Source organism: Bubalus bubalis, chromosome 24, assembly GCF_019923935.1.
Source record: "Bubalus bubalis isolate 160015118507 breed Murrah chromosome 24, NDDB_SH_1, whole genome shotgun sequence".
NCBI lineage: Eukaryota > Metazoa > Chordata > Mammalia > Artiodactyla > Bovidae > Bubalus > Bubalus bubalis.
In genome coordinates, this window is record NC_059180.1 from 5842162 (window position 1) to 5868994 (window position 26833).

A 26833-nucleotide genomic window follows, 5' to 3' on the forward strand; every position below is an offset into this window, starting at 1 on the left:
GTACCCACCTGTTGCTAACTTAAAACATAGGGAACCATCCAGATCATCAAGGACCTAGGCTTGGAATTCAAAATAGACCAGTTTGATTTTCCTTATGATTGGGTCAGTATTTATGGCAGTTTCATCACTAAAGTCAGGGGCTAGATATTCAGCTCCTTCAGTGGTTGTGTTGAGGTAGTGCACACCCACTTGGAAAGGTTTCTTAATGCCAAATAAGTGAAGAATAGATTTGGATTAGTTTGGTTTTTTTCCCCTAGACAAATGTAAACATATAAAATAGTGTTTTTGTACTGAACAGTTTTTAGTCTCTGCTTAAAAACAGGGGGGCACACAGACTATAGCAGTCCATAATAAAAATATATTCCAGGTTTTGCAGGTAGCTAAAATCAGAGATCAGCTCTGCATTTGTAAAATCTTGTTTTCTTATATTACATCCTTTGTGAGCCATCTCCAGACATGTTTTCACTTTCTTTGTTCTTAGTGATTCTCAATCATCTGTCAGTGAAAGTTTCAGTTACATTTACTGATGCCCCAACCAGCTTCTCTCCCTCAGCCCTGTTACTTGAGCACATCACCTCTCTTCTCCCTGGTGGAGAGAAGCCATGTCATGTGTCCCAAGATCTGCGTCACCTGCCATATTCTTTCTAATTTCATAAATACCAAGTTAAAACTGAAACTTTTTTTTTTAATGTGTATTGATTCTTTCAAATTAATTATTGGGTGACCAATTACAGAACGATGCGTTGTGACCTCTTATGTTCCTTACTGCCTCACCCCTTCCCTTCCTTTCTCGCCTGGTCTGTTCCTTCTGCTTGTTCCCAGCTTCTGCACACTTTCTGCATTGTCCTTCCCACTCTTTGCCTGCCCTCGCATTTCCCAGTTCTCCCTGTTGTCCCTATGTTTTTTTCCACTGTTCTACTATTTTGTCTACAATTTGTACTGTGAGGTCATTTTGCAGGTATGTAGAGGTTTCCTGGAAAAGTGTCACTTGAGTAACCCATGTATTCAAAAGAAAAAGGTGCTATTTGTATTTTCTATTTATTGTGTCAGGTTGTGAAAACAGGAATGAGAATGAGGAGTCCACCTCAAAGGCTGAAAGTGCAGAAGACTCAGCATCACGTGGGGAGACTGCAGGAAAATTCCAGAAAGATGTTGGAGAAAAGCGTGAACAGCAGGGCAGAGTGGTAGAAAGGCAGCAGAGAAACCCTGAGGAGAAAGCTGGAAAAGAAAAGAGAGACTCGGGGCCAGCTACAGTCAAGGAGAAAAAACCCAGCACAGGAGAGCGAGGCCCGAGGGAGAAGGGGAAGGGTCTGGGGAGAAGCTTCAGCCTAAGCTCCAACTTCACCACCACCGAGGAGGTTCCCACGGGAACCAAGGCCCACAGATGTGACGAATGTGGAAAATGCTTCACACGGAGTTCAAGCCTTATTCGCCATAAAATAATCCACACTGGAGAGAAGCCCTATGAATGTAGTGAGTGTGGGAAAGCCTTCAGTCTTAACTCAAACCTCGTCCTGCATCAGCGCATCCACACAGGAGAGAAACCTCATGAATGTAACGAGTGTGGCAAAGCCTTCAGTCACAGTTCAAATCTCATTCTGCATCAGCGAATCCACTCTGGGGAGAAACCCTATGAATGTAACGAGTGTGGGAAGGCCTTCAGCCAGAGCTCAGACCTCACTAAGCATCAGAGAATCCACACGGGAGAAAAACCCTACGAATGTAGTGAGTGCGGAAAAGCTTTCAACCGAAATTCATACCTTATTTTGCACCGGAGAATTCACACCCGAGAAAAGCCCTATAAGTGCACGAAGTGTGGCAAGGCCTTCACCCGGAGCTCAACCCTCACCCTGCATCACAGAATCCATACCAGAGAGCGAGCCTCAGAGTACAGCCCGGCCTCCCTCGACACGTTTGGAGCATTCCTGAAAACCTGTGTGTAAAGTGTTTGTCAAGCCATTTCCCCCTTTCGTTTCTAGAATGATTTCAGAGATTTGTGCCCATGGAGGGGAAATAAAAAGCCTAAACAGGTTATAAAGAAAATCACACTCAAGGATCCTTACAGCTACATCAGCAGCATTCTGCCTTTGTCTAGTCTGTGGGCCGGTGGTTCTTCCAGAGCTCCTGTAGCGAAATGCTCAACTTGGGATGTAATCCACATGCTACTTCCACACAGGACAGAAGCACATACACAGGAAAACATCAAGGCTTTCAGTAATGAGGGTACCTCTAAGGCACCCTTGGACTCTCCACAACCACACCATATAGTTGAAAGACTGAGATCGTGTCTGTGAAAATAACAACGATGTCCAAAACCTGCTTGCCACAGGCAAACCCTACTTGGCCAACATCTTGCTGAACCTTATTTCTCAAAAAAGAGGGACAGTTCAAACAGACTACATGGAGACCTGCTGCTCAAGCTAATTACATAGATATGGTAAGTTCTGTCCAGGTACTGGTAGCCTACCAAAGCTGTAGAGATCTAGGACTGCGCTCGTCCACATCAAACCAAAGATTTCCATCTCTTCCTGAAAGGGAGAGTCCACATGCACCAGGCAGCAGTTCCAAAGGCAGCTGGTTCTGCCCTCCTCACTGAGAGGTCCTGCTGAAACGGCAACTGTGATCAAAACTCTTCTCTCCCTTTGTGAGATCCCTGAATCCCTAAAGCGCTGCCGCACTCCTCGGTGCATCTCTCCGTGAGTTAGCACTTGATTGCATACTGTCTAATCCTTCATTGTTCCATGTGTGAAAGTTTTCATCACTCCCCAGAAGAGACGCTTCTCTTGTCGGGCGTATGTTTATATTTATATCCTGGACAGCCCCGGACATAGTGCTGAACATGGAAGAAGTGTTCCTTAGGCCTGACTTCTAGCACGACTTGTACAGTCACCACAGAGCCCGTGAGTCAGGAGTACCTGAAATACGGCAGCTTGTGAGACCTTCAGGGCCAAGGGCATTGCTAGAGCTCCAGAGTCTCGTGCCTGTTTTTGTCTTGAAGATAAACATGTCAGCCCACCACCAGCATAGACTCTGTCTGGACCCAGATCAGAGAGAGAATACCAGGGAATGTCACAAGTGACTTTGTTGTCATCATCTTAAAAAGACACTTAGGCTGTTGCTGGATGTCCGTTTATGGCAAAGATGTTCACCAGAACCTATCAGTCAACTGCTGGACGCCGTGGTGATTGGAGCACTTTCTGAATCGTGTGGAACGTTAAACAATAAAGTTCAGAAGATGTGATTTCTGTTGCTTTTCAGAAAAAGGAACATTTTTTCCCCACCCCTTCCAGAAACTTTGAAAAAACATTTTACACCATTATCTGGCAGTTACTAAACATGTCTGTTGCTCTGAGAAGCTCACCAGGCTACTGAAACGTAGGTGGTTGTGTCGCAGTCGTTCTGCACAGGGTCTTTTCTGCTTCTCGTCACTAAAGGCTGCGGGGAGGCCGTGAAACTTGGATCTTTCCCACCATCTGTGCAGGAGGTTGCATTCCCTTCTTTTAGAAGCTCATGACAGACCATTTTTGGATACACACACACACAAGCCCCAAGCAGCGTGGGCTACACAGGAAGTCATCAGGGCTTCAGGTAGGGGTGACTGCTCATGCAGGAACTTAGAAACGGACTAAGAACACACCTGAAGACTAGCCTCATGATAGGAGACTCCCCACCCCCCTGCCACGTAGAGTTTGAGATTTTCCGTCAAGAACTAAAACTGTCATTCGTCACTTGTTCGTCAGCCAACAACGCAGGCTTGTGAGACAGTGTCAGCTTCATGGGGAGCCATGGGGGTGGGGGCAGCTGTAGCCTCAACTCCAGGCCAGATAGCACTAATCCTCTGGCCTCTGTAACTTGGACCTGCCCCCAGCTTCCGTGCAGCTCCTGAGCAGTCGCATCAGTGTGTTGCCTAGGGGAATTTCACCGAGGTCAGCTGGTGACCAGAGTAGTCTATCCAACCGGGTTAAGAAAAGGAGCGATACTCCAGAAGGGCAAACCTGACTGACTTTTGATAGAAAAGGGAAGGTAGAAGAAACTGCTTTGAGGAATTTTCTTCGGACTAAGACAAGGATGGTCAAGTAGAAAACTTGGTGCATTGGAGCAAAGACTTCCGCTGCCAGGGAACAACGGAAAGCAGTGAGGTGCTTACCTCCAGACACTGATCAAAGTACCACCTGTTCTGAAGAGGGAAAGAACGTTGGTTGGGTCCACCTTGGCCTTTTTGCGCCACGACTCCATGCCAACATAATTCTGCCATCATTTCTTTTTATGGAAATTATAACCTGTCCCCCAATGTAATTCCCATTTTCCTGGGATATCGTACTGACTGGGACGGCTATGGGGGTTGCTCCAGGTCTTCAGCAGATGGACTCCTTGAAATAGCTGTTTGAAGACATCTTTTCTGAAGAAAACAGGCTACCACTGTTTATTAAAACTATTGGCATTGAATTCATTTATCAGCTGCTCAGCACAAAGTATAATTGGGTCATGGTCCAGAAGGCTCACAACATCTAAATTAGTGCTTGGAATCGTCATTTGAAAGTCCTCGACTGGCTGAAGTCTGTTAACAGTTCAAGGACTCTAGTTAACTGTTGGCATGCTAGCTGACCCAGTGGAAATATTTGAGAGGTTTTTAAAAATATACCTTAACCTTGCCAGGAAGAGAAGTAAAATTCTTCAGGTTACTGGGCATTTGTTTCTGCTTCATCCTGGCAGGCAAGGCTTAAAGCCTAAGACTGCAGATGTATGAGGCATCTTGATATGTAGGGCACTTAGTATTTTATTAAAGGCATAAAAGTGAAACTGCTAACGATGTACAGACAGGTTGACCCTTTTGATGGGTAAGAATTCGCATCTTACCTGGCATCAGAAAATTCATTCCAGGAAGGAACCTCTTAAATGTGATAAATATGGCAAAGCCTTTAATCACATTTCAGCTCTTAGCATCAGAAAGCTCACTGTAAATAAACATTGTTAATACTATCTGTGAGGAAAACTTTCCACGTATAGCGCTCATTGCTTTGGACAGAAAAGGAATTCCTTCAGTATGTTCCAGTCATGTAACGAATTTCAGAAACACTGTGGAGAAAGCTCAATCTTAACTGCAGAGGATCCACAGAAGAAAAAAAAAATGTGGGGAAATGCTAAAGAAATAGCAAAATGTACAATTTCTGACAAAAATTGTTGATGTTGGGAACTTCTATATATTTTGTATGATCATGTCAGTGTCTATGTTTTGTACCCCTAGCCCCTGTTACTCTGTATACTCCCTGTACCAGATAATGTATTTTTATTTTAATCTATTTGACAGAACACATCAATCACTCCAAAAGAGCAGTGTTTTGGAGTGAGTAGTGAAATTCACATAGACAAAAAGTCAATTCACAGAACTGAGGAGAGGGAAAAGTGAGGGGAAAAAAAAAAAACTTCATAGTTTGGTGCTTATCAAGTCAAGAACTTAGAAATGAGTAGATTCGTTAGGAGGGACAGGTGAATAGGGAACTAAAATGGAACAGTTTGCTATAGACGCCTGCAGTTTCCACAGCCAGAAACTCGACGCTTAGCTGCCAGATCACCGTTTCAAGCAAGGAGAGTGGGTTCTCTGAGCTTGTCGGGGGCGGAAGAAGGTCTGCTCCATGAATTGAGAGTAGGGAGTAGACTGGGAAGGCCAGGAGGACCACTTACTATCTTGACCTGAACCAATGGTGTAAAGCATCATCCTGCTTCCCCCACTAACTCTTACCTCTGTGTTGAGAAAACGTGGGGTAGGAAAACACCAAGATGGACTTTTCCCTGGAAAATAGACACAGATGCATCCAGGCCCTGGCATTGCAGTGTTCCCTCTGTATGCCTCCCGTGTATAGGAGTCTTCTGTATACCTCCCCTGATCCCACTCACCTCCCCTGGCCTGTGATTATTAAGAAAGGGCTTGAGAAGATTCACAGCTGAGGAGGAACTTTTTTCTGTTCTTTATCCTAGACTTGATCACCTTTTATTGCAGGGTCTGGTCATCCTGACATACTCATCTAAAGCTAGCTAACCAGGTTCATCCTACCACCCTCACGGAAGAATCATCGTGTAAATTGGTGTAACGGAATTAACCCGTAGTCAGACAGTGACAGCAGTACCTGCCAGAGAAGCCATGTGTTTGTGGTCTGATTCTGTGCAACTGCTCAGAAGTAGCGATGAGGGGGCCATGGTGCCTGAACTGGGAAACCAAATGCAGGTCTGCAGATTGCAAAGCAAAATGTAGAATCAGAAAAGGAAAGTAAGTGGTATAAATAGATGTTTTTGTAGAAGAGTAGATTTTTATTTCAGCTAATGTTGGAGAATATAATAGAAAGCATTGTTTAAAAAGTTTCTAACATTTGGGTTTCATTCCTGGGATGGACACTACTGTACATTGAAAAGTCGTTACTTATTTTGCTATTCAAATTAATTTTTTATTATATCTAAAACTGAAATTATCTGTTTTACTTTTCAGAGCTTTGTAAAAACAAACTTGAAGATATAGGGAGGTAAGCCATCTCCGATTCTGCAGGTCAAACAGAAGTTTGGGAAATATTTTAGACATCACATAATAAGAATGTCTTAACATGAGAACTTAGTTTCATATTGTCTGGTTCTGTTTAATGGTGGATACCACAAACCTCATGTTTTTCTCTTATCCTGAAACATGGAAGGTAAAGAGACATTAGATTGACTTCTGAACAATGGTCTGTTATTTAACAGGTTTTTCTTTTAATTGTTGAGTTTCTCACCTCCATTTACTAAAGAATCATGACTCACTTCAAATTGCACAGCAGTCAGCAAAGTTAATTGGCCCTAAATTAAATTTTCTCCCTTCAGCAAGCACTCATTAAGCAGTCAGGCTGAGTGTGTTAAGATGCAGAGTTAAGTTTGTGAGGTATTGAAAGGTGATGCTGAAACTGGGATTTCATTCCAGCGTCAGATGTGGGTTTCAAGTTCCTTTGGTCCAGGGAAGGGACTGGGCAGCCACAGGTGCCCCCAAGTTGCTTTTGGTTATTCTCCCAACAAGGTCAGATGCGCCATGAAGGAGAGTGGGGAGGAGGGATGTGGAAGACAGACTCCAGCTGCTTAAGAGTGACAGGGGAGCCTGGGGGGGAGAGGAGAGAGACTGCCCATGGGTTGTGGACCAGTATTCGCCCGCCTTTCCACCTGGCCCCTGCCCCGCCTGAGCAAGGACAGAGCATATTAGAGATGCTTCTGCTGGTGGTAGGGGTTCTTATGTGAAAACAGATATGTAAGGGGGGGTGGGTGGGAGGAAACAGGTTGTGATGATACAGGAAAATCTGTGAGTTTAGGGGCAAGGGGTGGGATATGCAGGCAAAATCAGCAATTATTTTAAAATGAACATATGTATTTTTATTAGCTTTTAGTTAAATAGATATTATTACACCCAGGTCAACACGATAAGCCTAAATCTGTATAGAGAACTAACTCAGGCATTGTCTTGTTTATCTGTAGACTGGATAAAATAAGCCTTTTCTGTTTTGTCAGTTCCTGGTTTCTTCGTTTAGAATAAATTAGACCAAAAGAAGAAGCTCACTTGTCTTTGTACACCCCCAGAGTTAAGTTATTGCTGTTCAACCCTGGCCTTTTCATTTCACTGGTCTTTGAAGAGTCCAGGTGCTTGATAGATGTTCAGTAAATGATTTTTTAAGTGAACTTGTTTATTTAAAATCCTCTAACATTTCTGGAAAGACTTCTTTCGGTAAGTAATGGGATCTTAGAGGGAAAGTGCTTTTTTTTGTTGTTGTTGTTAAAGCTAAGAAACTCCTCCATTGAAGAGTCTTTTGAAACCTTGCTCGAGAGCTAAAAGTTTCAATCATGAAAAATGGCAGCAAACTGAAACTGATAAGCACTTGCAGTCAATGGTCCATTTCAGGAGGCCGGTGCTGTCTGACAGAGAAATGTTTAGTGAGGTCGGGGAAGGAGATGGTGGGGATTTGTAATAAATATTCTCTATGTTCTCTTCCAAATCTTGGTAAAACAATAAATTATCATCTCTAGGTGGCAATAGTTGTGATGTTTGTGTTTTGTTGTCCTTGGTTGCATAAAATGTACATTTTGGATAAGGAAATAGAAGTATAATTTCAAAGATAAAAACACATACTGTCACCCACAAACAACCCTCAGCCAAATGACATGTCCTAAGTAATTTCTCAGAAGCTTAGGTAGCGTCTAAGAGGGAAACAGAATGAAAAGCCATGGAATAAAAATGCTTTTTAACGATCTCCTAAAACAATTTTCTCATAAAATGAAACCATTAAAATAATCTTTGAGCACTTTATGAATCTTAGAAAACAGAACATCCTAATGGTAAGAACAGCATGTAAAACTGATAGTTTAGATCTTTAAATATGACTTCTAATAACCTTGTTTATTAGAAGCTTTTTTTTTGCTTTGTCTCATTTAAGTAATTTTTTTCACTCTATTTAGAAACCAGAGAGAAGTGCAGAGTGTTCTGTTTTCCCCTGAGCTTCAGTTTCCATATCCTAAAGGGACCCTAAAGGAACAGTATTTGCCCTGGAATAATGGACATTGCTGATACAGGTTTAAGAGGCGTTTCCAAACTTTGCCTGTCCATTCATCAGTAGTCGCCACCACCGCCTCCCAAGTCTCAGGTGTCTTCAGCACAGCCTCCACTCCAGATGCCTGAACGCAGGAGGTGCTGGTCTGAGTCTTCTACCTGAGTTATCGGTCACTGTGCACCCTGCATTTGATTCTGGACTTGCATTTTAAAAGACATCAACCAAAAAAATAAAGACATCAACCATAGGAGGGAAAAACAAAACCACCTCTGGTGTGCAATGAGGGGTTTTGTTTGGTGAGGAAAGAAGGCATAAGAACTTGGTCTCTACCCTCAAGTATCTCTAAAGTCTTATCAGGTCAGAAGAGAGATTCAGTCTGTTCTGCAGGACTCCAGGAAATAGATTTAAATCCCTTTCAGTAAACATTGTCAGACCACGCCCTGGGTGTCAGGAATAATAGGTTCTGCAATGAGTAAGGCAGATACATAAAACCAGCTCTGCCCAGCCTCAGCCTCTAATTGTCCTGGCAGAGGCAAATTAGAAAAAGGGACCTCTTCTCAAGACACTTGGCTGCCTTGTGCTGGCGAGTTGTGATAACCACACAACTCCAGGGACTTCCCTGGGGGTCCAGTGGCTAAGACTCCACCCTCTCAATGCAGGGGGCAAGGCTTCTCTCCCTGGTCAGGGAACTAGATTCCACGTGCTGCAACTCAGAGCCAGCACAGCCAAATAAATATTAAACTGTACAACTCCCTGATGAGATGAATGGTGGCCCCCCGGGGTTTTGTAGGGCCCAAGTTGCACAACCAGGAGGAGTGACCCCAGTGGAAGTCGCTGGGAGAAGGAACCTTGTTGCCAAGTCAGCCAGAGCAGGTTGCTGCATCGAATCAGGTCCGCTGTGACACCTGGGGTCCTGGGCAGGAAGGGATTTTGCAAGTGGGAGGGTTGGGCCACAGGCCCTTTGTGATCTCCATCTACTCAGAGATAATGCAGTTTTTTTCTAGGTTCTTCCACGACAAGGGGCAATGAGCTGGCAACATGCTCTCCTGTAAAAGCCTTGGCAGGAAACTATCTTCTCTTGTTAAGACAGGTGGCCTTCTCCAGAAAAGGTAGGATAACAAAAAAAAGGATCTGCGACGGGCAGAGCCACATCCATGGCGGTGGGGCATGGGAAGCCGACATTAAAACACAGGAAATGAGAAAAATATTGTAGCCCAGAGTTTTGAAAATTAAAATGTCCTTAGTATTGGTACAGCTAATTACAAAGCTAGCTCACTCTCCTGTGATCCAGGCGCTTTAAAGTTGTCAGAGGAGGTTGTTATTACGCCCCTTTTCCAGGTAATTAAATTGCATCTTCAAGTCCGCCAAGTCTCATTAGCACAGAGTTCCAGGTCTAAGCTATGGGGTTGTCTAACTACATCACCTTGATTCTCTTTTCATTTTCTGTAGCTGAATGTCTTTGCAACTTCCCAAAAGGCTGTACAGGTGAATTCCTGGGGGTGGGGGTGGGGGGAGCAGTTTTAGAGCTGTGATAGGCAAGGAGCTTTCCTTGTTTTAAGAGAAATCAAGGTTTGATCACCCTCTACTGGCAAAGCATAGTGATAGCAGCAAAAATAAGTGAGTGAAACTTAAGGGACAAAGATTCTGAAAGCAGCTCTCTTGGAGAGAAAAAACAACCACCCTGTCCAAAACAGAGGAGGGAGCCGAGACTTAAAATAACCAGCGTAGCATTTTGCTTTCCAGATTTCTGCTACAAAGGGAAGGGGACTCCCCCCCCTTTTTCTTTTCAAACCAAATCTTCCAAAACAAAAGAAAACTGAGTAATGTAGAGAGTGAAGGGGGAGAATATGGCCGAGTATGGAGATTTGTTTAAGAAACCGAGGGCCCTCAGAGGGTCATGTTACACTTCACATTGCAAGATTCAGAAACAACTTTCAGACAAGATTGTGAAACTGTTGTAGCTGATCTTTGGGACAATCGTGGCAATTTCCAAATATTTTGAAGGGGCTGACAAGAACTACCACATGCATTTTGTGAGAGGAAAAGCTCAGGCAAAACTAGGATCAACATGGGAATTCCCTGATGGTTCAGTGGTCAAGATTTGGTGGTTTCACTGCTGAGGGCCTGGGTTCTATCTGTGATTGGGGAACTAAGAGTCCACAAGCCTTGTGGCACAGTTTTAAAAAAACAAAAAAGACTAGGATCAATGAGTTGAAATTACAGGAAAGCAAATGTTTAATTGAACTTTTTGCAAGTAGAACTCTCCATAAGTTTCTTTGTATGTGATTGTTGAATGAATTCATTGGGAAGAGTATGAGGTTCTTGGAAGCCAAAACAATTCTGAAATGCAGATGCCACATCCCAGCAAGCCACCAACCACACTGGTTAACTTTATTTGCTGTGTGGTCTTTTCTCTAGTTGCTGAGAGCAGGGGCTCCTCCCTAGTTGTGCGCCGTTTTCATTGCGGTTGCTTCTCTTATTATGGAGTACAGCCTCAATAGTCGTGGTGCATCCGCTGAGTTGCTCTGCAGTATGCGGGATCGTCCTACTTAGGGATAGAACCTGTGTCTCCTACATTGGCAGGCGGATTCTTTGCCACTAAGCCACCAGGGAAGTCCCAACATGTGTGCCTTTTGAGGGATCAAACCCTTATTTACAGTTAGTCCCTAATTGCAATTGAGCAAGAGCGGGGGTGGGGGGGAGGGGGTTGATAACGTAGGCACGGACCTCCGTACCGAGTGCTGCGACATCAGGTGCACCTATAAGGTGACATCAGAGATCTCTGTCCCGGAAGCTTAGAACCCACAGAGGCCCAAGGGCACAGCTACTTCAGCTGGATGCCGCCGGTAGACAGAGAACTGAATCTCGGGCTTAGAGGGCTAAGTGTGGAACTCCATGTTCATAAACGGGGACCGAGTTCCCACGCTGTGACCAGCCTGAGGATCACAGGAGAACTGGCCTCAAGTCCAGGAGGGGGAACCGAGGTCACCGCGCACGGCCCACGCCTCTCCGGCCCGGCGAGAAGCGGCGGGGTGCGAAGACCGCCAAGACTTCGTCTAGTTGGCCCTTTCTTAGTTTAAAAAAAAAGGAGTGCGGGGAAAAAAAGGGGAGGTGCGGACTAGGTCCCCGGCTGTTCACGTTGCGGGGGCTTCTCTCCACTAGTCCCTGCGGAGCAGGAACCTCCGGCGAACCCGAGACACCGAGATGCAGAGAAGACCTCCCGAGTTCCTAGAGGGGCCGCTGAGGCCCCTCGCAGCTCTCCGCGGGCGGAGCTATGACGTACTTCCGGCTGCGCCGGCCGCGGTGCGCGTTGAGGTGTCCCAGCGGCCCGAGCGGCTCTGACTCACGGTGAGCCTCCTGGTCCACGGTTCGCGTGGCGGGCGGAAGAGGGAGTTTCCGCCGAAAGGGTGCGGGGAGGGACGAGTGGATTAGGCAGCTGTGGCCTCTGGGGACTCCCCAGACCGGTCCTGGGAGGGAGGTGGGAGGAGGCCTCTGTCCCTACCTAGGCCCAGATGGCGGAGGCCTTTGCTCTCCTAAAAGCATTTCCGCCCCTGCCCCCACCCCCGGGTTTAACAAGTGAAAGTTGGTCTCTTTCGCGTTACAAAGCAGTTTTTTCCTGCCTTCGCTGAGCCCAGTCGCCAGTCAGCTAGAACAGGGATGTTTTCTCTTATTTCCCGGCTCTAAGTAGGCGGTCCAAATTCAAGGCTAATTGATTTAAGAATTCGCCCGAGGGTTGGGAGCCTCGTGTGAGAAACTGAGCCTGGGAAGTCTTGTGTATTGTCTGAAATATGGGAGGGACTAAGTCCGTTGGGCATTGTTCAGGTTAGAAAGTACGTAACAGGAATCTGCTCAAGTTTAGAAACCCATTTTAGAGGGCCGTTTACTTACAGTTTGTCTAGAGAAAGGTGATCTGGTGAGTGAGGTACTTAGAAACTCCTGTTATAAAAGGAACAGTTGGAAGAGTTGTGAAGAAAAGAGTTAAGCAAGACAACTGTTCTCAGGTGTTGGAAGGCTACTACGGAGAAAGTAAGTTTTGGACTAGGAGCGAACTAGGATCAGTGAAGAAAGAGAAAAAGTGATGCAGAATTTGGTGCAGTTTAAAGAAGCAAGAAACTCAGAAAACTATCCAACAGTAGAAATCTGTGCCTCAAAATGATCAGATTTGCCTGCGTAGGAATTTTCAGTTACAAAAGGGTAACAGAGGAGCCTGGTGGGCTGCCGTCTATGGGGTCGCACAGAGTCGGACATGACTGAAGCGACTTAGCAGCAGCAGTAGCAGCAACATTTTAAAAGTTCTAGGGGAAAAAAGCATTCTAGCAGCAATAGGTAAATCCCATTTAATTGTTAGAATTTATAATAATTTGCTTCATTTATGCCTGATCTTCTAGAATGGGATTTGGGGCACTTTTGGGGGGCGTGTAAGCGTTGGGAAATTGGCCTAAAGGAGGGGAAAAAACTCGGAACAGAACAAACACCTCTGCTTGTAGACTATGAACTTTTGCTCTTTGGCCCTTTTGTGCTAAACAGTCTAGATAGCTCAAAGAAGATAGTTCATTGTGGTTGAAGACAATGTGAGTAATGAAACCTCTGTTTTCTATTCACATGCTTTTTTATTTTATAAACTATTTATTGAGAAAAATTGAGAAGCCAAGATCTGGAGGGCATCCCTAAATGAACCTTTAGACAAACTCAGCATGACCAGATGTTTGGTCAAGACCAAATACTGGCTTTGACAGGGTAAGGGTGGGAATAAACCATTATCAGATTAAAAAAAAAAAATTCTTTACCAGTCTGACAGGTGGAAGAAAGAAGAGAGACAAAGGACAAGGAAATCCAAGAGGCAACAGGGATTGAAATCCTTGAGGCCTTGTTTTTTGCCTTGTGATGATTTTGGCTTTTAGTCCGTATGAGATACGAAGCTTTGAAAGGTGTGAACAGAGGAATGATGTGATCTGATGTATAATATTTTATAGACAACCGAGACTTCCTTGGTGGTCCAGCGGTTAAGACTCTGTGCTTCCACTGCAGGGGGCTTGAGTTTGGTCCCTGGTGAGGGAACTAAGAGCCTGCATGCTGTGTGGTGGGGCAGAAAAAAGAAAAAAGGCACAGATGATGGACTGGGACAGCAGTGTTGGAGGAAGTGAGATGTGGTTGAATTCTGAATCTCTTGGGTGTAGAGATAACGATTTACTCCTGAATTGTGTGTAGAATGTGAAAGAGGAGTCAGGAATGACCAGGGTTTTTTTGCTCCAGAAAACAGAACAGTAGAATTGCCGTTCACTGAGATGAGTAGCTTTGGAGGAATGATGGGAAGTGCAGTTTTGGACACGTTAAGTTTGGGAAGCCGCTGGACATGCTGGTGGCAAGGTCAAGTGGGTAGTTGGTTGTAAGAGTCTGGCGCTCAGAAGGGACGTCCAGGCTGGAGAGTGTGAATTGGCGAATGTGAATACATAGATGGTAATTAAAGCCACTCAACCAGATGATATCAAGGAGAGTGAGTGCAATTAGGAAGAAGGCTCCAGGCGCCCAGCCTGCCACATGTTGGTGGCCTTACTGAGGCATGAATTTGAATTGCGGGCACTGCAAAACTGGTGTGCTACAATAAATCACTGAGCTCCTGGGCTCAGTTACTACTGACGGTACTCAGCAGTAACATTTAGGAAAACTTTCTTCCTAAAGTGTTTTGCAAAGGCAATGGTTTGATGTAGTGGCATCTGTGTTTGGATTAAGTTCTGGGTAACAGTTACTATGTGAACGTGACGCAGGACACACCCTGTTTAATGCCTCCTGTGCCGCGTTATAACCCCTAGGGTCTGAATTTCCCAGGCTGAATCCCAGAAGCTGAGCCACCCAATGGAGAGTCTCCCTGTTCTTGGGGTGCCCTCCTCTGGCCAGAGTAGGAAATTCTGTAATAGTTAAGTTACAGAGTTGTTCCTAAGTGCTAGAGACAAGACGGCAGTGCTTCCCTGCTCAGTTTTCAAGTAACCCTCATCCTGGGAGCTTCAGTGGCATACTGACTGCAGAGGGCAGCATAAAGGAGTGTTCAGTGCTGACTCTGGTCCTGTGCAGGAGCAGTAGTGCCTTGTAGGATGCTTCAGAGTTGGGGTACCATAGAGGGGAGTTCAGCTATCATCCCTAGAATTCTGCACGAATTAGCAGCTGATAATTACCAACTTTCTCATAAAAGCGAGGTTGCATATTGAGGTTTCATTCTTAGAACCCCATTTCCTGTATTTTTAATTACCCAAATTGATCACAGAAATAAAGGGGAAGAGTCATATAAAATATATGTATTAAATACATATTTACCAAATGCGTAAAACTAAATACATGATATAAAAGCTGTAACAGACATGTACCTTTGTTGGAAGGTTCTGCATGGGCTGGAATTGGTGCTTTTTTGTTTTCCTGGGTTGTTTTTTGTTTTTTTTTGAAGGCCATAGAATTTGGGCATTAGAAGTAAAATCTATCTTGGTTTGTTAAAAACTGCTTATGATCCTTTAAAGATTTTATGACTTTTCTAGTTACAAAAGTAATATCCACTAAAGAAAATTTAGAAAATGAAAAAGACTTTTAAAAATTGAACTCATACATAATTCTCTATCCCAGAAATATCACAGTTAGTGTTTTTCCTTTTTTCCTTCATGGTGATTATGTGTATATTGTGTGTGTGTGTGCAAGATATTTCAGGTGCAGTCAGACCAGATCCATGGAGGCTGACATGCATGTTAGAAATGAGCATACTTTGCTGTATGGCTCAGGAAACTCAGACAGGGGCTCTGTATCAACCTAGATGGGTGGGGTGGGGAGGGAGGTTCCAAAGGGAGGGGATATGTCTTTCGCTCCTTATTGAGACTGCTGGAATTTTCCTTACTCAGATCCAGTATAAGAACACATATATGACAGGAAAGATGCTGCTTAGAGTTTGAAAACATGCTTGTCAGGAAGGCCAGTCATAAGCATGTAAGATTAATTAACTTACGGAGTTTTCTTTCAGAGTATGTTTAATAATAGGGTGATTCTGTTGTCAATTCACTTTCTACTTTTCCATCTCCCCCTTTCTCTGTCCCCTACTGGTAATCACTAGTTTGTTCTATGTATCTGTGGGTCTGTTTCTTTTTTGTTACATTCACTGGTTTTATTGTTTAGAGTTCACATGTAAGTGACAATGTACAGTATTTGTTTTTCTCTCTCTGGCTTGTTGCACTAAGCATAATACCCCCCAAGTCCATCCATCCATGTTGTTGCAGATGGTTCCGTTCTTTTTTATGGCTGAGTAGTATTTGCACGCGCACACCCCTTTCTAGCTGTTCATCTGTTGATGGTCACTTAGGATGCTTCCATATCTTGGCAGTTGTAAATAATGCTGGTATGAATATTGAGTGGTTTAGTCTCTAAGTCATGTCCAACTCTTTGTGACCTCATGGACTGTAGCCCACCCACAGGCTCCTCTATCTGTGGGATTTCCCAGGCAAGAAGACTGGAGTGGGTGGCCACTTCTCCAGGGGATCTTCCCCACCCAGGGATTGAACCTGGATCCCCTACATTGCAGACAGATTCTTTACCAACTGAGCCACCAGGGAAGGCCCATGTATATTTTTGAATGAGTGTTTTCATTTTCTTCAGCTAGCTATGCAAAAGTGGAATTGAGCCACAGATCACTCTTTCAGAGAATGAAGACAAAATCAGATCAAAACAGAATATTGCTGAGCTGACGCTAGCAAGATTTTTGATAGTCGTCATTATATGGTATTTTTATAGTGGCTATAAGTTCCACAATTTCTTAGAGACCAAAAAGCATACTTTTTCTTTTGATAATTTTATGGTAATCATATTTTCATAGGTTTAACGTGTAGCCCTAAAGAACCAGAAACCCACAGGAACCAATATTCCTGCTCCACGGAATCCTGTCTGTAGTGACAGCTGTTTCTGGAGTACCTCCAAGATGAAGGTGCTGGGCATGGCCACAGTTCTGGGCCCTAGGCCTCCACAGGAGCAGGGGCCTGTGATTGTGAAGATTGAGGAGGAGGAAGAGAAAGGGAAGCGCCTTCCCATGGAGATATTCCGCCAGCGCTTCAGGCAGTTTGGGTACCACGACACCCCTGGCCCCCGGGAGGCCCTCAGCCAGCTCCGGGTGCTCTGCTGCGAGTGGCTGCGGCCCGAGATCCACACCAAGGAGCAGATCCTGGAGCTGCTGGTGCTCGAGCAGTTCCTGACCATCCTGCCCCAGGAGCTCCAGGCCTGGGTGCAGGAGCACTGCCCGGAGAGCGCCGAAGAGGCCGTCACTCTCCTGGAGGATCTGGAACGGGAGCTGGATGAGCCGGCACCGCAGGTAGGCCGGGGCACCCTCCCCCGCGAGATTGAGAGCCCAGCGGACCAGGCAGGGGCGGGTGTGTCCACACGCTGAGAGCGACTGACAGGACCTTCCGCCGAGCTAGACCGTCTTTCCTCCTGGTTTTCTTGTGTTATCCTGTGTGGAATTGAGGGATTACCCTTGGGAGTTGAATGGAATGGAGGGTCTCTTTCCTAGAGGTTCTACATAGCTGTTCTGAGATTTTCTTTCATTCTGGTTCTTAAAGTGAGCTGTGCACAGACCCAGCCTTTCATTTGTCTCTAGGCATCCCCACCTCCCCGTGAGCAGAAACGGTCATGGGAGAAGATGTCACCCTCAGGAATGGCAGAGGAGTCCCTGAGCAGCCCGCAGCTAGAGTCTGTGGAGACCAGTCACAGATACGAGTCCTGGGGGCCCCTCTACATCCAAGAGACTGGTGAAGAGGAGAAGTTCACTCCTGTGCTGAGGAAGGTTCGAGGTAAGACCATCTCTCAGGCCCCGGCTTGGTGCCCCAGGCCTTTGTGGTGGAAGAAACAGTCATCCTCATTCCTGATTGTCAGGAGGTTCCCTGGGCTGACAGGCAAAATGAGTTCCTTTTTTCCCTCAGATGTGTCTCAGTCAGTCTTGGCGTGGGAACAAATGACACACCCTTGAAGGGAGAGCTGAAGTTTGGTAAGGGGACTGTTCACAGAGGTGAGGGCAGGTTGAATGAACTGATAAGAGATGGTGCTGGTTCATTTGTTCATGACTTAGCGGCCCTGCTATCATCAGTTTTCAGTGTGGATTTCTCTTTTTCTCCTTTTCTGTGTGTGGATGGGTAGGTGGACTTTTAAGAGGTGTGACTGCCTAGTGAAATGGTCTAAAAAAGCTTAATGACTTCAGTCAGATTTCAAGAGTTGATTTGTAACTGAGAGAATGACAGGAAACATGTATTGATAGTTTAAATGATGAGAGTTAAACCCTCATAGGAGTTAAGTACTGTCATTCAAACTAACAAGAATCTGGGATTAGAATGATTATAAATGGACCAAACGTTCTCTTTTATTGCTATTAAATACATTCAACTTCTGTGAGAATCCGAATTTTGTGAGTTTGCCATTAGCCTCTTCGCCCTTAATTATGCTTTTTACTTTCTGCTACCAACTTTGACCCTTCTACAATCTTTCTTTCTTGTTTCTTTCTGCCTGAACATCACCCACCTTCTTTGTTGCTGTCTCAGTATGCTTAGTTTTGCCTGAAGTTTTGCCTAATTTCCCTCTATATATGAAGTTCTCCTGGCAGACAGCGCTGTGTACTCCTCATGCCATGATAGCTTCTGGTAGGGGCTTGCGTGAAAGTCTGGCATTGTAAACTAGATCTGATAATGACCTGTTTGTCTTAAACGTGATACTGTGACTTTGTAGAATGGTATTTGGTTACCCCTTAGAATCCATCAGTGTCACCTGATTTCTGTTTCTCATTTAGGTTTTTTTCTCATGACAGGAAGCAACTGACATGTCCTTATCCTGCTTACTATTTCAGATCGTAAGTCGAAGACCCAGAATGAGGAATCAACAGATAAGGAGGGAAGTTCTGAAGAATCTCATGCAGAAGGATTCAGAAGGGATACACTTCCCATGATTATCACCGATAAATGTGAGGCCAGGTTAGAAAGGCAGTGGGTAAATCCAGAAAAGGAGAGAGGAACAAAACCCCCTCTCCAAGACAAAGGTTCTGCTAAAGGTAGAGAAGTAGTGACTAAACCTGCCCCGGGAGAGAGACGTTACATATGTGCTGAGTGTGGGAAGGCCTTTAGTAATAGCTCCAACCTCACTAAACACCGGAGAACACACACTGGGGAGAAACCATATGTGTGCACCAAATGTGGGAAGGCTTTCAGCCACAGCTCCAACCTCACCCTTCACTACAGAACACACCTGGTGGACCGGCCCTATGACTGTAAGTGTGGGAAAGCCTTCGGTCAGAGCTCAGACCTCCTTAAGCACCAGCGAATGCACACTGAAGAGGCCCCTTACCAGTGTAAAGATTGCGGCAAAGCCTTCAGTGGCAAAGGCAGCCTCATTCGCCACTACCGAATACACACCGGGGAGAAGCCGTATCAGTGTAACGAGTGTGGGAAGAGCTTTAGTCAGCATGCGGGTCTTAGTTCTCACCAGAGACTCCATACTGGAGAGAAGCCGTATAAATGTAAGGAGTGTGGGAAAGCCTTCAACCACAGCTCCAATTTTAATAAACATCATAGAATCCATACTGGGGAAAAGCCCTATTGGTGTAGTGATTGTGGGAAAACCTTCTGTAGTAAGTCCAATCTTTCCAAACATCAGAAAGTCCACATTGTAGAGGGAGAAGGATCTTAACTGTCAGGTGCGATCTTTTGGTGGTTTTTGTTTTTCTTACTTTAGAACGTGAATGCTAGAGACAGCCCAATAATGGCAAAGTTAACTATGGAGTAGATTTTGTTTGTTTGACTCAATGTCAAGGGGATGGAGTGAGAGCTCAGGCAGGGACAGGGTGGGTTCCTCACCTGCCCACCAACTCACTGGGGCAGGGTCCCCTCACCACACTTCACGTCCCATACACCATGCCGGCATTGCCTTTTGTATAGTTACACTGCTGTGTATCCAGTATAATTAAAGAAAAAGCATTAAAACTGTTTAGCTGTTTTAACATATACTCAAGATTATGACTTGTAAAGAAATGAGCCATGTTGAACACAGTTTAATCTGATTCAGAATAAACTTTAAAAGTTCTTGTAATGCCTCAGGACTGTTATTGTAAAAAAAAAAAATGTTAATCAACCCTATTCTAGAAAGAGGAAGCTTCCTACTGGTTTTGCTTTTGGAAAATTTGGATTTGGGGTAAATGGAACTTTTGAGTACTTGTGAATGTGTGTTAGGAAGTTGCGGCCAGGTATGTAGAGCAGCTGCAGCTTGGTCTTTGTTGTGCTTTTCCTACATACTGAACACTGTTTCTTTTTTTGTCTTTGGGAACATTCTGTCAGCCTCACATCCTTTTTGGTCTTGTGTACTCTGTCTCTGCCAAAGTCTGAAAATCTTGACTCCTTGAGACACTTCCTTCTGAGTTCCAGAAGCCAGTAATACAGAGTATGATTTTACCTTAAATCAGTCGACCTTGTCTTTTCCCTGTGACTGCAGACTCTCTGGTTTCAGGTGTGGCTTTTGGCCAGTTGGTCCTCCTGTTACTTGGAAACCCGACTTCACTCTTTGCTCCTGTTGGTTGCTTATCTTTGTGAGTTTTTTTCCATCTCTTATTGGTAGTCATTGAAATGTCTCTTTGCTGCTGCCGCTCTAGCGTTCACGCAAACCTGACATGCCAGGATTGAGGACAGCAAGAAAGTGTCATGTCTAGTACCAGTTCTGACCACAGGAAACTGCCTCACGTGCCATCCTGGAATAAGATTAAACTACAGGTAATGAGTCCTTGCACCAGCCAAATATGTTAGGGCGGGAGGTGAGGGAGTCATTATTGAAAAAGATTCAGTAATGCTTGGATATGAACAGATCCTCACGGAGGCCCACAGAATTAAGTGATTAGGCGCAGCTGGGTGTCTTTCTGGCCCCCACTGGAGCTGCTGGTCCAGATCAGGAACAATAGGAAACCTGCTAAGCCCAGAGACCTGCGTCTCGTCCTCTGGTGAGAAGGGCCTGGACCCCAGGTCTGTCCTGTCCCTTACAATCCTGACTCTGCAGTGGTACTTTCTGATGGGCATTGAAGTGAGACAAAGGTCCAAACACTTCTTTAGCTCCCATGAGTCCATCAGCTGAAATCTTCCTCCGATCTCTTTGTCCCAGACTTTCAGCCTTAATCTTTGCCGACCTGTCGTCTAGCCAAGCCACAGCCCAGGAGACACTTTCTCCTTCCACGAAAAGTTGGTGCTCAGTACACAGCTCACAGCTCTGCCCACCAGTTTCCCCTCTCTGGCCTTTAGGGCCACTCCTGAGCAGGGCTGTGTAAATCAGCACATTTTTGGTTCACACATCAAAATACTGAGCTGAACCCTCTGTGAGACAGAAACCCTACTTGTTTGTTCCACCACATCAAAGGGAAATAAAGCCATAGGTGTGAGCAGAGAGACATCAGTTCAGCAAAGGTAAAGGACGTGGGAATGTGGGTCTCCTGCTTACACCCCTTGTGACTTATGGGCCTGCTCAGATTGTCTAGTGACTACATTCATATTTGTCATAAATCACAATATTGCAGTCTGTATGTATTGGGGAAGGTGGGGACAGATTTTGAGGAGAACGGGCTTTAATCTTGAGAGGCACCTGAGTCAGGTGGGATCTTTGCATGGTCTTCAGGCAAAATGAGGCTCTTCTGCATCAAGGGGGAAGGGAGGTGCTTTTGTTAGGCCAGAGGGCTCGGGGGAATTTAGGATTCCAGGTGATAAGCACTGCTACTGAAATGTCTCGGCTACCAGGACCCCAGTCAGGGCCTGGAATTTGGCCTCAGTGACTAGGCGAGGCTTTTTGTTTAGCCACCTTTGCAGCTCTGCCACCCTTACAACTAAACCTTGCACCTGATTTTCAGAGCAGCCTGCCTTCACTGCAGAAGGTGCACCCTTAAACACTACCCGGAGGACTTCTGGCTGTCACAGCGTGCCCTCAATAGATAGTTGGCTGACCCAGGTCTATTGTTTTCTTTCTGCAAAGCTTGAGAGAGGGAAACTCTGCAGCCCTTATAACTGCTTCTGTCCCAGTAACATGCGGGTCACAGAACCAACCACCATTGAGTTTATCACCAGTCTCTCTCTTTTTTTTTAAACCACCTGTTCCAGAATCCCATCCTGAGCACTCAATTTCTAGGGCCACTTCCAGTACCAACTGTCAGAGTTTGGATTTCCCCTAAGACAGAGCCCAGGATAAGGGCCTGGGGGCAGAGCATTTATTTAGGGGACTAGAGGAAGCAGGAGTAAGGAAGCAAGGAGAGAGGAGGGCAAGTCAGTACCGGATGCAGTGCTGAGCTGGTGCTGATGTCAGCAACCAGTGCTTAGGTCTGCTGGGGACCTTCAGAGATGGGGGAAGACCACTGGTCTACCTGAGCTCTGCTCAGCCCCAGTGCCCACCTCCCACAGTTAGGAGGCCAGTGCCTGCTCGGCTCCAGGAGAGCGTTTGAGGACCCCTGGTGGGCTGGGAAGGTCACTGTCCCCGGGACTGTGAGGCCGGCTTGGTTTGAAGATGCTTGTGAGCATTGCCTCATATGTCACACAGACACACAGTCATATGCACACATACACAGGACCCCTGGCCGAGCTTCCCGGTTTAGCAAATAAAAGCACATTTGGATTCCAGGTAAACAATATATTTGGAACATACTTCTTATACTGAAAAAACTATTCAATGTCTGAAATTAGGGTTAGAGTATCTGGGCATCTTATCTTGCAGTCCTACTCCCAGTGTGTGTGAGCAGCAAAGCCTCCACCTCTCTGTCCAGCATACTCCAGATACCAAGAGCATAAGGGAGCAAAGGAGAAAGAAATAGGACGTCATCAAAGTGCTTTAAAGGACGCTGTCAAGAAAGTGAAAGGACCACCCACAGAATGCTAGAACATTTTTGCAAATCGTGTATATGTGATAAGGCACTTTTATGTTGAATATATTTACATCTGAGTAATGACAACCAATTGAAGACAGGCAAAGGAAAAAGATAAACCTGTGGACAATAAGTTTATGTAAAGGAAAGGTACTCAAGATAGCCATGAGAAAAAGGCAAATCAAAACCACAATGAAACCATATCATACCCACTAGGATGGCTGTAATAAAAAAAGAAAACATCAAGTGTTGAGGATGCAGAGAAGTCAAGCTCATACCCTGGCAGTGAGAATGTAAAATGTGACAACCACTTTGGAAGCCAGTCTGGCATTTCCTCATTAAATACAGCATTTGACTGAAATTCCTACCCTAGATACGTACCCAAGAGAAATGAAAACATCCACACAAAAACTTGCACACAAATGTTCAAAGCAACATTATTCATAATAGCCAAAAAGAAGAAAAAGCCCAAATGTTTCCATCAGTGGATGAAAGAATAAACAAAATGGGGTTATCCATAGAATAGAATATTATTTAGCCATAAAAAGGATGATGTATAGATTCCACACTGCCACATACATAGGTGAAATGACAGCATTATATTAAGTGAAAGAAGCTTAGACAAGAAAAGCCACATATTGTATGACTATGATTCCAGTTAACATGAAATGTCTAGAACAGGCAAATGCATGGAAACAGAAAGTAGACTGGTAAGTTGTCTAGGGCTGGGGGAGTTGGGAAGTGAGGAATGACTGTTAAAGGGTGCGAGGTTTCTTTTTAGTATGATACGTCAAATTGTTATCCAGAGTGGTTACACACTCTGGATACTAAAGACCACTGGATATGGTGATGAATTACATCTCAATAAAGTTGTTTTTAAAACAACACACAAGCTCAAGCAAAGGCTTTGCCAAGTGGCCAGCCTTGGTGGAGCAATGGAGGATTCACGCCGTGGAGACCAGTGGATGCCCATGTAGGCTGCTGCTTAGTAGAAGACGTACCGGGCCAGGGACTCAGATGTGAAAAGACAAGATTCACACCAGCAGTTAATCCTTGCATGTAATATCTGGGGAAATTTTCCATCCATTTCAACTGGAATCGAGCATCAAGAATTCTTTGTGAGAAAATCCCCTCCCATCTGAGAGTCGACTTTCAGAGCACAACCCTTCCTAGATGGCAGCACCCCTCACTAGACTGCGAATGTGGCAAACAGCCCTCTGCAAGAGCCCTTTGCATCTGCTGTCCTTGGGCTTGGAGTGCTTTCCCCCAGTTGTGAACATACTGGGAATTCAGCAACCTGGAAAGAAGGGCAGGACGCTGCAAACAGGGAACGGTACCAGCAAAGACACAGTGGTGGAAGTAAGTGGCAAGCACATGAGGAAGGGGCTGGGGGTCCTGGGGAGGCTGGTGAGCGGAGAGGCCTCTGTGGTGGGTTGTGGAGTCCGTGGTGAAATCTGACAGGACAGAGTGACAGTCCCCGAACAGGTGTGAGACATAAAGAAAAGGGGGTGGGGTTACCCCAGAGGATCATTCAGCTGGTGAAGTTCGGTGTTTCTATGGTGTAATTAGAGCAGATATGAATTACTGAGAACTTCTATGTTTAATTCAGGATACAAGACAGGTTACATAAGCTTTATGAGTAATTTTTTTTGGTCACTTGCTACTCCATGAGTCTGATGATGCATCAGCCTCTTCCTGCAAAAGAGACCATCTGAACTTCCTTTTCATTGGAACTTTTCGTCTGGAGTCCACACTGTGGTAAGGCAGACCGGGAGGGAAGAGGGTTGCAGTGGTATTTCACAGTTCTGGACAGTTTTGTCGTGATGATGTCCGCCTGCCCCCAGCCTGAGTGTTGTACCACACAGAACAACACACAGCACAGAAGGTCCTGCACGCGGGCATGATGGTGACGGTGACTGATGTCAAGATGGTCTGGGGTGGTATCCAGGGAAACATGATGGAGTCTTGAGGGAAGGAGAAGTCACACCCTCGTAACTAAAAAAGGAACAGTTGCCTGTATTTACTGACCCCTGTTGTCAATTCAGCTTTAATGCTATTTGCTCACTGAAGCTTTTTTGTGCCGGCCACGTGCTCTGTCCACGTGGAACACCAGCCGGCTTCCTGTGACTCCCTGTTTAATTTGCAGAGTCAACACACCGTGGTGTAATTAAGAGCCCAAGCTCCAGAGCCAGACTGCCTGGGTTTGAACCCCTGTTCCACTGCTTACTGTCTCTATCGTGTATCGGGTTCTCATCCATAAAAAGAGGGGTGTTAATATGACTAACAGCACATATGATCGTGTGAAGATAATGCTGACTTTCCTGTCCATGCTGGCGCATAGATGGTCAGTAAAGACACCTTGTCATGATGGTCACCAACCTCTCCTGGGGTCTCACTCTGGCTCCCATTAGGCTGGCGTCCCCTTAGTGCAGGAGCTGTGGGTGGTTCATCTCTGTATCCCCCACGGCACTCACTGAGCTGCTGGCGAAGAGCTTCAAGGATCAGTGGCAGGAGATCTGGGGAGACTGTGATGAGTGCCTCTGAGTCTCCCTGCACCATCTATTGTGCCTGGAGAACTCCCCTCTCTCCTCTCCTTCCTTTCTTCTTTCCTGAAGAAAAGGGAATACAAATGGGGCAATAATAGTACCCACCTCGCAGGCTGGCTACAAAGATTAAATGAGTTATCAGGTAAAGCGCTTAGAACAATGCCTGATACACAGCATGTGCTCCATGGCTGGTACTCCTTACTACCTTTATTTTCCCTTTATCTTGGTGTATATTTTTTTCTGATTATGAATGCCATACTTATTTGTGGTAGAAATGTGTAAAAATGTAGGAAAAACCCCCACCAGAGTGAAGGAGACAGAGGTATGAACAAATAAGTAGAAGACAGAGGAGGAGGAAGATGAGCACAATCGAGCATGTGTACAAGGTGCAGAGGCAGCTGGAGGTGGACCTGGTGGGGCCAGAAGGTGGCGTCCCCCAGGCCCTGGGAAGGCTCCACAGACTAGGGGAAAGTTACAGAGGAGGTTTGCAGAGATGAATAGGAGCTTGTTGGGTGGATGAGGGGGAAGGCCATTAGCATGTGCAAAGGCACAAGGCATTAAATGACATCCGGGCGCTGTCACTGCCGTTCTGCATTGCCCTCTGTGTGTTGGAGGGGAGGAGGGTCGGGAGAGTGGGTAGGGCCGGGAAGTGAGAAGCCCCTGTGTCCACAGGAAGAATCTGGACTCTGACCTGAGGGATGAGAAGGGGGCCTTGGATGGCTTGGAGGAGCCATCATCCAATCAGCATTTAGGAGAGATGACTCCAGCACAGGCAGGACCAATGGGCTGGAGGAGACTTGGGGAGCAGAGAGACCTGCTGTTAAGGCTGGTGCCAAAGTCGGGAACAAGTTAGAGACGGCTTCGGTCGCTGCGGAAGCCCCCGAAATGGGTCGTACAGGATGGGCTGGAGACGTGGAGGGAGAGGATGCGGGGAGGAAAATAGCGCAGCCAGAACGACGCCCAGGTCTGGGGCTTGACCGGGAAGTTGCTGTCATCAGCCAAAGCAAGGGATACACGAGGGAAACCATGTTTGTGGAGGAAGGTGCTGAGAGTCTCTTGTCATTCCCAAGAAACCACGCTGGTGACCGTATTTATCTGTGTGTAGATGATAGTCCATGAGAATTTTTATTCATTTAAAAAACCCTTCAGTTCTTCATTATTGATATACTTAATGCACCTGACTGCTTTTATTTAAGTGGAAAAAAAAACTTAAACTCTATAAACAATTTGTTGTTCAGTCGCTAAATCATGTCTCTTTGTGACCCCGTGGACTGCAGCACACCAGGCTTCCCTGTCCTTCACTGTCACCCAGAGTGTGCTCAAATTCATGACCATCCAGTCAGTGATACTATCTAACTATCTCATCCTTTGCTGCCTTCTATCTCTTCTCTTGCTTTCAGTCTTCCCCAGCATCAGGGTCTTTTCCAATGAGTCAGTTCTTCACATCAGGTGGCCAAAGTATTGGAGCTTCAGCTTTGGCATCAGTCCTTGCAGTGAATATTCAGGATTGATTTCCTTTAGGATGGACTGGTTTGATTTCCTTGAAGAAAAAAAAAAAAATCTTTGGGGAGCTTTTAAAGACAATCTTTTAATCAGAAAGGAACAGTTTGCTAAGATGTTTTTTTCTATCACCACCCTGTGGTTCACACTGCTGGCAACTGCCATGTTCGGGTAAAACCAGGCTTTTCCCCTACTTGGAAACTGAACACAGAATATTCTCTCTCAGAGTTATTTCAGTTGGAGCTCAAAGGACAGGTATAACTTAGGGTGGTCAGGAGGCATCAGGGATAAAATTGCTTTGTTATTTTTGTTATGACTGATAATGTCCCTGTGAATCACTCACAGGTGAGAAG

General features: G+C 45.5%; 1 protein-coding gene across 8 annotated transcripts in view; it reads left to right on the plus strand.

Annotated features, from left to right (window-relative positions):
* Window positions 1-19640, plus strand: part of LOC102408167 (zinc finger protein with KRAB and SCAN domains 1) — a 43627-nt gene extending 23987 nt beyond the window's left edge. For 3 of the 8 annotated variants that reach the window (XM_025274914.3, XM_025274916.3, XM_025274915.3), the window contains one exon: window positions 1051-8038. In XM_025274914.3, the coding sequence (XP_025130699.3) occupies window positions 1051-1943 (893 nt within the window). In that variant the 3' untranslated portion in view covers window positions 1944-8038. Of the gene's footprint in view, window positions 1-1050; window positions 8039-11338; window positions 11901-11968; window positions 12579-12598; window positions 12879-12927; window positions 13124-16395; window positions 16885-17169; window positions 17363-18405 lie in introns of those variants that run through there. The other 5 variants (XM_006053616.4, XM_006053617.4, XM_045164326.1 and 2 more) reach the window with 5 other exon arrangements.
* The last annotated feature ends 7193 nt before the right edge of the window (window positions 19641-26833 follow it).